We start from the raw sequence: 9,993 nt of genomic DNA, 5'->3' as shown, positions 1-9,993 counted from the left end.
AAAGAAATGGAATTTAAAACAATTTGCATATATGTATAGAATTTAATTCTCACACCTTTTTTTTTCAAAGTAGATGTGATAATTAAATAGTAGTCAACTTCATATGAGAGGTGGTATCAACTTGGCAGAGTTAGAGTATGAAGATGTGAGTGCGTAAGTGATGTCCACGAATTGTCAGAGTTGGCGACCATTGAAATTCGAACTTTGGTCATCGAGAACTGTTCACCTTGCTGATTATATCAAAGAGCAACTGTGAAGTGTCTGGCCCAATACTCCGTGAATAGCAGACAGTCAGGAAACATTAATCCTTTTATGTACATCATGGGGAGTGGTGGAAAGCATCTTGGGGACTGATCCTTCTTCAGTTAGATAGACATACCTAAACCAATAAAACAGAAGATTTTTATTGGTGTGCAAGACCCAGAATGTTTTGCATATATTACCTCATGTAATCAGCTCTTGCCAGTTTTCAATGTCTTAAAATTTGTGGCTAAGTTTGAGCTTGACCATTTGGGTTGCCAGTTTGGGTTTGACTGGATTTGGCTGTGAGAATGACACGGCATAAATCGATACCCGTGCCTTTTAACCCGAGCTGAGTCAGACAGTGAGTCCGGACGGTCGCCCGTGAGCGTGCCCTCTCCGGGTCCGGACCTCGTCCTCTTCCGGTGCACCGTCTCCCTTTATCTTAGGTGCTTACAGATCTGCTTAGCTTCCCTTTTCAGATCCTTCCCTTAGAAATGACCATGAAACTTAAAGAATACCCTTTTTTAAAAAAGGAAACGTTGGCACTTTAAAAGAGGACCAGCCTTAAACGAACAGATGAATTTCAGAATTCCAGGCAGTAAGGTGCAAACAACGTGGACGTTAGGGATCTCCCTGGTACTGAGAATATATTCATATGAGCTCAGTCACTCAGTCACGTCAGACTCTTTGCAAACCCATGAACTGTAGCCCACCAGGCTCCTCTGTCCATGGAACTTTGCAGGCAAGAATGTTGGAGGGGGTTGCCATTTCCCCCAACTCAGAGATCAAAACTGTCTCCTGCATTGACGAATTCTTTACCACTGAGTCACTGCTTACTAATTCTTTGGGGAGGAGTCCAAAGCAAGCAACCTCCTCAGAAATGTTTTCTTTTAAAGTCTTTTTCCCCCCTAGGAGCTAAGTTTCAAATATGGGTCAGGAGACTCATCAGAGGATGTCATTAGAGGAACAGAAGAGCAAAGGGGAAAATTTGGGTTGAGTTTATAGGAAGGCAGGAAAAACTAGAGTCGTGCCTGGAAAAGAAATGTTAAAGAAGTCCCTGCATCTGGCTGAGACTCAGAGACCCAGGAGGTCATAGACGAGCCTGGGTGGTGCATCGTCACACAGAGCAAATACCCGCTGACGGTGCGCAGCCACCCCCAGCTGGTCTGTCTCATCAGGCACATGCAGCTCCTCCCGGGCCCCAAGCTGCTCTCTAATGAGAGAGAACACTTGAGGCTCATTTATCCTTCCTCCTGATGCTGGGAGTGTGTGTCTGTGGGCAAATACTTGAAGTGAGGGGGCTTCCCCGAGAGGTGTTAGTGGTAAAGGACCGCCTGCCAATGCAGGAGGTGCAAGCGATGTAGATTCGACCCCTGGGTCGAGAGTATCCCCTGGAGGAGGGCACAGCACCCTGCTCCACTATTCTTACCTGGAGAATCCCACGGACAGAGGAGCCTGGTGGGCTACAGTCCACGGGGTCGCAAAGAATTGGACACAACTGAAGCAACTTAGCATTCATTCACTTGAAGTGAGAAGACAAAAAGAGATTGGAGAGGACTGTAACCTCTAAGAATTTCTCTTCTAGAAATATTATTGTGTTAATATCCACAGCTCTAGACAGTGGGGGGGGGGGAGCTTCAAAGTCTATGGTTAGAAGTGCATTTAGGCAGCTGGTTCTCTACATCCTTGCAAATGATTAGCTACATTTACCCTGTGAGTATTTCTACAAAGGAAGGATTTGCAAAAAATCCACAGCTTCACAAATTAATCACTCTCTGAGGTGTCAAGGACACATTCTCATTTACATTTTCTAAAAGCAGAGATAATTAATTTCGTCCCAATCATCAGACCCTGAGATTTACTGTTAGCCACATGATAAGGAAATAATATAAACACCATACTCTGCAAAAGCCAACATTACTAGGGACAGTGAATAATTCATTTATCAAACAAATATTTAGTATGTCCCTACTATTTGCCAGACACTGTGGTAGGTTCTGAAACAGTAATAGTGAATAAGAGTCACTCACTGTCCTTAAGGAAGTTGTAGACTAGTGTAAGGGCTTCTCGGGTGGCTCAGTCATGAAGAATATGCCTGCCAATGCAGGAGACGCAAGAGATGAGGTTCGATCCCTGGGTCGGGAAGATCCCCTGGAGCAGGAAATGGCCACCCACTCCAGTATTCTTGCCTGGGAAATCCCATGGACACAGGAGCCTGCAGGGCTACAGTCCATGGTGTTGCAAAGAGTTGGGCATGACTGAGCACGCACACAGTCTAGTGTAAGGTTACAAGCTGCACAAAGAGAGATTCCCAACAGTACTGTTAGTGCATCGACTGGGTGAACCATGATGTTCCGGGTTGGGGAAGAGGTGGACAGATCTTTATGGAGGAAGTGCTGTCTGAGCAGAGACCTGAAGGATGAGAAGCCATCTGGATGGAGGGAAGAGGAAATGCCTTGGGCACGGAGCTTGAGGGAAAAACAACCTGGGACATCATGCTGCCCAGATGCCACAGTGCTGGGGAATGGAGTGAGGAGTGAAGAGCTGGAGAGGGGCAGCAAAAAGCAGAAGGGACTTTGCAGTGCTGGTTAAGGACTTCCACGTGGAGGCAGTGGGGAGCTCGGGAATATTCTTGAGAGCTAGCCTCATAAATTCAAATCAATAAAATGACAAGTGTTAAGGGGGCTAGGGACTTCCCTGGTCATCCAGTGGTTGGGAATCCATCTGCCAATTCGAGGAACATGGGTTCGATCCCTGGTCGGGGAGGATCCCACATGCCGTAGAGCGATTAAGCCTGTGTGCCTCAATTTCTGAGCCCACATGTGGCAACTGGAGCCCAGGGAACAAGAAAAAGCCATGGCAATGGGAAGACCCTGCAATTCAAGTAGAGAGTAGCGCCCGCTCACCACAACCAGAGAAAGCCCATGTGCAGCAATGAAGACCCAGGGTAGCCAGAAATAAATGAATAAATAGAAACAAAACTCCTAACAACAGAGAGCAATGTAGGCAGAATAATGCCCCTTCCCCCAAATGCCCAGGTCTTAATTTCAGGAACCTGCTAATAGATTGTTGTTGTGTGGTCGCTTAGTCATGTCTGACTCTTGGCAACCCCACGGACTGCAGCATGCCAGGCCTCCTTGTCCATCACCAACTCCTGGAGTTTACTCAAACTCATGTCCATTGGGTTGGTGATGCCATCCAACCATCTCATCCTCTGTCGTCCCCTTCTCCTCCTGCCTTCAATCTTTCCCAGCATCCGGGTCTTTTCCAATGAGTCAGCTCTTCACATCAGGTGGCCAAATGATTGGAGCTTCAGCTTCAGCAACATCCTTCCAATGACCTCTTAGGCAAAAGGAACTGTTCAGATGTGATTGAGTTATCCGTGTTTTTTAAAATAATATTTAAATTTTATTGTAGTATAGTTGATTTACAAGAGTTATTAGTGTTGAAACGAGGAGATTATCCTGGACTATATGGATGGGCTCAGTCTAGTCAAAACAGTTTTTAAGAACAGAGAATGTTCCAGGTGAGAGCAGATGTGACATCGCCGGCTTTGAAGATGGGGAAGGGCCCACAAGCCAAGGAACGTGGGTGGTCTCTAGAAACTGGAAAAAGCAAGGAAATGGATTCTATCTCAGAGTCTCTGGAAAAGAAGGTGGCCCTGCTGATACCTTGATTTCAACCCAGTGAGACCCCTTGCCTACACACACTTCCTTGGTGGTCCAATGGTTAAAAATCTGCTTTCCAATGCAGCGGATGTGGATTGCATCCCTGGTCGGGGAACTAAGATTCCACGTGACTCAGCTAAGACTTCCCTGGTGGCTCAAATGGTAAAAGCATCTGCCTACAATGCGGGAGACCCGGGTTCAATCCCTGGGCTGGGGAGATCCCCTGGAGAAGGAAATGGCAACCCACTCCAGGATTCTTGCCTGGAAAATCCCATGGACGGAGAAGCCTGGTGGGCTGCAGTCCATGGGGTCACAAAAAGTAGGATACGACTGAGTGACTTCACTTCATTTCACTTCTTCAGCTAAGAAAGTCCGCACGTCTGTACCACAACAAAGACCCCATGGAGCTGAACACCGCCCCCTGCCAAACCCTGCCCCCCTGCCGTCCCCAACCAAAAGACTTCTTACCTGCAGACCTATGAGATAATAAATTTATATTGCTTTAAGCCACTAGGTTTGTGGTGATTAGTTACAGCTGTGGTAGTAGACTCATACATGCAGATTCTTCAGATAAAACGATGTAGAGGCTACATTTTATTCTACTTCTGTGTAGGACTCTCTCATGAGATCAAATGGAGGGTCTAGAGTCTATGAACTGAAAAAGTGAAAGCGAAAGTGTGAGTCGCTCAGTTGTGTCCGACTCTTTGGAACCCGGTGGACTGCAGCCCACCAGGCCCCTCTGTCCGTGGGATTCTCCAGGCAAGAATCCTGGAGTGGGTTGCCATGCCCTCGTCCAGGGGATCTTCCCCACCCTGGGATTGATGCCAGGCCTCCAGCATTGCAGGCAGATTCTTTACCATCTGAGCCACCAGGTGCCCCATAAAAGGTGGTGGTTGTGATACCAATTGTGAGAATAGGCTACTCTGGGGAATTTCTTTCTGTTTTTCTGAAGTAATCTCTTTCTCTTTTTTAAAAATTAACTTTTATTGGAGTTACTTTACAATGTTGTTAGTTTCTTCTGTACAGCGAAGGGAAGCAGTTGTACGTTTATGTGCATGCTAAGTCTCTTCATTCCTGTCCAACTCTGTGATCCCAGGGACTGTAGCCCACCAGACTCTTTCATCCATGGGATTCTCCAGGCAAGAATATGTGAGTGGGTTGCCATGCCCTCCTCTAGGAGGGGGTCTTCCCGACTCAGAGATCAAATCCACGTCTCTTACATCTCCCACATTGGCAGGCAGGTTTTTTAAATCACCAGCACCATCTGGGAATCCGCATATGTTTACACATATCCCCTATTTTTTGGATTTCCTTCCCATTTAGGTCACCTCAGAGCACTGGGTAGAGTTCCCTGCGCTACACCGTAGGTTCTCCTTTTGATGAGCCACGGTGGGGTCAGTAGACAGATGACCAACTGGAATGGCGAGAAAATACGGAAGGAGGTGCTTCCATTTTCAAGATGCACACAAACATGTCACTTACCTAAAGCCAGAGGTAGAGGCTATCATGAACCATTTAGGTCTCTGGCAGCTTGGAGACATATGTCTCCAGTCATGGCCTAGGAAAACACTTTCTTCTTCCCCAGCATCTTCCACAGGGCACCCTTGATCTCTTTGTTCCTCAGACTGTAAATGAGCGGGTTCAGCATGGGGATCACCAGTGAATAGAACACAGATGCCACCTTGTCTCTGCCAAACGAGTAGTTGGAGCTGGGCCGCAGGTACATGAAAAGGGCCGTCCCAAACAACAGAGTCACCACCATCAGATGCGAGGCGCACGTGTGGAGGGCCTTCCTGCGACCTTCCACCGAGCGGATCTTCAGGACAGTAGCCACTATGTGACCGTAGGAGCCAAGAAGGATGAGGAACGATGTGCCCCCAACGACGGCCACCACGAGGAAATTCACCACTTGACTGGAGAAGGTGTCGGAGCAAGAAAGTGCCAGGACCGGTGGGAGGTCACAGAAGAAATGGTCGATGAGGTTGGGTCCGCAGAAGCGGAGCCGAAATATGGAACTGGACTGGACCAGCGAGCTCAGGAAGCCGCTGACGTAGGCTCCAACCACCATGCGTGCACAGAGGCCCCGGGACATGATGGCGGAGTAGAGCAGGGGGCGGGAGATGGCCGCGTAGCGATCGTACGCCGTCGCCGTCAGCAGGAAGCACTCCGTTAGACCGGCGCCCACGAAGAAGAAGAACTGAACGGCGCAGCCCAGGAAGGAAATGCTCTTCCGTTCCCGGAAGAAGTCGGAGAGCATCTTGGGAGCCACTGCGGAAGAGTAGCAGATGTCCACGAAGGACAGGTTGCTGAGGAAAAAGTACATCGGCGTGTGTAGACGGCTGTCACCTCTGATCAGAAAGATGAGGGCTAGGTTCCAGGTCAGGGTCACCAGGTAGATGCCCAGGAAGGTCCCAAAGAGGAGGGCCTGCAGTTGTGGATGGTCCCCAAACCCCAGGAGGATGAACATGGTCACTGATGAGCCGTTCCAGGCTTTAGTTGTGGACGTGTTTCCCATGGAGGAGGACAAGATGCAGACCTGGGATCATGATAATAACCCACAAGACAAATGATGTCAGCAAATAATTATTAAATGCATAAGAGGAAGGCAGGTTATTACAGACAGTTACATGCGTGAGTGCTAAATTACTTCAGTGTGTCTGACTCTTTGTGACCCTTTGAACTGTAGCCTGCCAGGCTCCTCCATCCGTGGGATTTTCCAGGCAAGAATACTGGAGTGGGTTGCCATTTCCTCCTCCGGGGGATCGTCCTGACCCAGGGATTACACCTGCGTCTCCTGTGTCTCCTGCATTCCAGGCAGATTCTTTACTGGCTGAGCCATCAGGGAAGCCCACAAAGAATTACAACAGAGAATTACCACAGAGAATTACAACACAGAGAATGCAACGATTCTCTCTCTCTCTTTCCCTTAGAAGTCAAATGTCTTAAATTTTAATATAATACAGAGTGGTTTATATGAGCTTATGCTTTGGATGCAGACTCCCTGAGTTTAACTCCTACCTCTACCATTTGGTAGCTGTGTCACTTAGGGTGAGATGGCTAACATCTATAGACTTCAATAGCCTTTTAAAATCTGTGGGACTTCCTGTGGTCCAGTGGCTAAGACTCCACACTCCTGGGTTCAAACCCTGGTCAGGGAGCTAGATCTCCTATCTCACAGCTTAAGAGCCTGCAGGTTGCAGCTAAGACCCTGGGGAGCCAAATAAATAAGTAAATAAAAATAAATATTAAAAAAGGTGTTTGTTTTAAGAATAAAATAAGTCAACATATATAAAGTGACTGGCATCTAGTAAGTCCATAAAGAAAGTTATTATTAGGACAGTTTTCTGTGTCCCAGGTGACTTATATCATGCCCTGACATAACTGTTTACCTAACATCATTCCAGTTTCAGTATGGGAATGGAGAAGCCAACATAGGGATGGGGCTCAGCTACTTAGTTGGGAAACAATCTGTAAGGCATTTTGAATGTTTTTAATCCAAAGGATTAGGCCAGACATGCATAGAAATGCTCCTAATTGTCAAATATTAGGTCTGAATATATTAACGTGGTGTCAGTCTCAAAGTTGTCTTCAGTGTTACCTCTCTAAGCTGAGAATGTGGGCCCTGGATTTGGACTACCTGGATTCAATTCCCAGCTTTACCACTTAATAGATGTGTGATCTTGGGCATGTCACTTGAATTCTCTATGATACCCTGTATAATTAGAGATAATAATAGCTCTATCTATCTATCTATCTGTCTGTCTATCTATCTATCTATCTATCTATCTATCTATCTATCTATCAGAGATTCCCAGTGGCATTAGTGGTAAAGAACCTGCCTTCCAATGCAGGAGACATAAGAGATGAGGGTTCAATTTCTGGGTGGAGAAAATCCCCTGGAGGAGGGCATGACAACGCACTCCAGTATTCTTGCCTGGAGAATCCCATGGACAGAGAAGTCTGGTGGCTACAGTCCATAGAGTCACAAAGAATCAGACATAACTGAAGAGACTTAGCATGCACGCACATCTATCAACTTTCTCTCTTTTTTTAATTGGCTGCTCTGGGTCTTTGTGCATGCAGGCTTTCTCCAGGTGCAGCGTGCTGGGGCTGCTCTCTGGCTGTGGTACCCGGGTTTCTCCTCGTGGCGGTGTCTCCCATTGCAGAGCACGAGCTCTAGGTGCATGGGCCTCCGTCGTTGCAGGATGCAGACTCAGTAGTTGTGCTGAATGGGCTCAGTTGCCCCATAGCAGGTGGAATCTTCCTGGACCAGCGATTGAACCTGTGTCCCTTGCGATGGCAGGAGGATTCTTAACCACTGGACAACCAGGGAGTCCCTCTATCTATCTATTTATTTATCATCTTTCTAATCTGCTTTAGGATATTCCTGGCTCATAGTAAGCATTCTACAAGTGTTTGTTGTTGCTATTGTTTAAAGCCTCAATTATAAACCATCTTCAATTATATTCTTAGAATTTCCAGTGTATGAAGCATCTTTCAAGATTAGGAACTTCCATTTAACCCCACTTTGTAAGAATTCTCATCAGTATCTCACACATCCACATGGAATCTCAGTCTTTCCATGTCAATCAGAGGAGAACTTCTGCCATCCGTCTCTAAGCTGAGGTCCTGTCCCTACAGGAGGCACCAGGAAAAGTGTGGTCAGAGTGTGAATGAGCCTTAAATGTTTGGAATACATCTTAATGCTTCTTCATGTCTTATCCCAAACAATTTGGAAGTCAACCAAATTACCTTCACTATCTTTTAAGTCATATTTTCAGCCTATTCTATCTACCTCTTAAAATATAGAAAATCCAATAAATTTCATTTATTTTTGAAAAGGAAAATATTTTATGAATCTTAAAGCAATATATGAGAACGGCAAAATAATTTGCTCAGCAAACAACTGTGAAATACTCACCCTAAAAACCATGTGCTGTTCCTGATTGATGCAAAAAAAACCTTGAAACTGGAAAGTGTGACATTCTATCTCCTGAAATAACAGTACTTACATTTTGGTATATTCTTTTCAAGTGAAAGTAGATGCATATATGCAAGCATGTTAGTATCTTGCAACACAGACTCTATAACTTACAGTTATTAGAGAAATTATTCCAGGAAAGTGGCTTCACTCTTTGGGAAATAACACTTTCTCTATTTGCTCTGACTTTTTCTTGCTCAATTTAGGAGAGCTACTTCATTTTAATATCCCCAGTCTTTCATAAATCAATCCATTATCTATCCATTGCTTGTCAAGGTCTCATAGACCTTCTTCATTTTCTTCTTGGAGCTTACACAGAGAGATGCTCTTAGAATTGGGGTCCACCCTCCTCCCACTCAGTAGCTCCTGCTGCAGATTTTTCAGGACCAAAGTCCTCAAATTTGAGTAGTGAGACCATGTGAGCTTCATCTTAGCCATCACCATGCCATCATTTGTACAGTTTAGGAGATCTCTTGCAATCCCAATCTTACCAATGTATTTTTTCCCCAAAGCCTTTAATTGATTAATTATCTAAATTATTGGAGTGCAATTGCTTTAAGTGTTGCGTTAGTTTCTGCTGTAAAGCAAAGTGAATCAGCCGCATGTGTACATACATTGCCTTCCTCTTGAGCCTCCCTCCCACGCTCATCCACCAGATAAAGATGTCATACGTATATGCATGGAGTGTGACTCAGCTGTAAAAGGAACAAAACTGGGTCATTTTTAGTGATGTGGATGGATGTAGAGACTGCCATACAGAGTGAAGTAGGTCAGAAACAGAAAACCAAATATCGTATATTGACCAATGTGGTTTTCAGCTTTATCCTATGTTCAGAGGTTATGCACTCATTTGTGACAGGTATGTAGAGTTCTGAGAATCAGGAGAGGATTTTTCCCTCTTGTCAAAAAGAAAGGGACCCACAAGAAAGTTTAGAATAATCTGCGGCAGGCATGGAGCCACATGGAGAAATTTGGAGGCAAACAGACACGGCTCTGCTGGAGCTCTCCCTGTTCTAAGTAGGGACCCCCGAGTTTGTGATGTGCTTCAGGCTGTCTGGGGGTCCCCATTCAGGTTAGAAGGAAGGGGGGTGGGATACAGTA

At 45.9% G+C, this 9,993-nt stretch overlaps 1 protein-coding gene across 1 annotated transcript; it reads right to left on the bottom strand.

Annotated features, from left to right (window-relative positions):
* Positions 1–5,469: 5,469 nt before the first annotated feature.
* LOC133041058 (olfactory receptor 5A1) lies at positions 5,470–6,426 on the bottom strand. The gene has a single exon (XM_061121452.1). It carries the CDS (start codon positions 6,424–6,426, stop codon positions 5,470–5,472), a length of 957 nt encoding a protein of 318 aa, XP_060977435.1.
* Positions 6,427–9,993: the final 3,567 nt, after the last annotated feature.

This window comes from Dama dama, chromosome 1 (genome assembly GCF_033118175.1).
Source record: "Dama dama isolate Ldn47 chromosome 1, ASM3311817v1, whole genome shotgun sequence".
Taxonomy (NCBI): domain Eukaryota; kingdom Metazoa; phylum Chordata; class Mammalia; order Artiodactyla; family Cervidae; genus Dama; species Dama dama.
Note: the sequence above shows the minus strand (reverse complement) of the source record. Positions and strands in the feature narration are given on the sequence as shown.

Excerpts from the sequence above, each read along its gene's own strand:
- LOC133041058 (XM_061121452.1), bottom strand. The coding sequence starts at position 6,426 with ATGGGAAACACGTCCACAACTAAAGCCTGGAACGGCTCATCAGTGACC.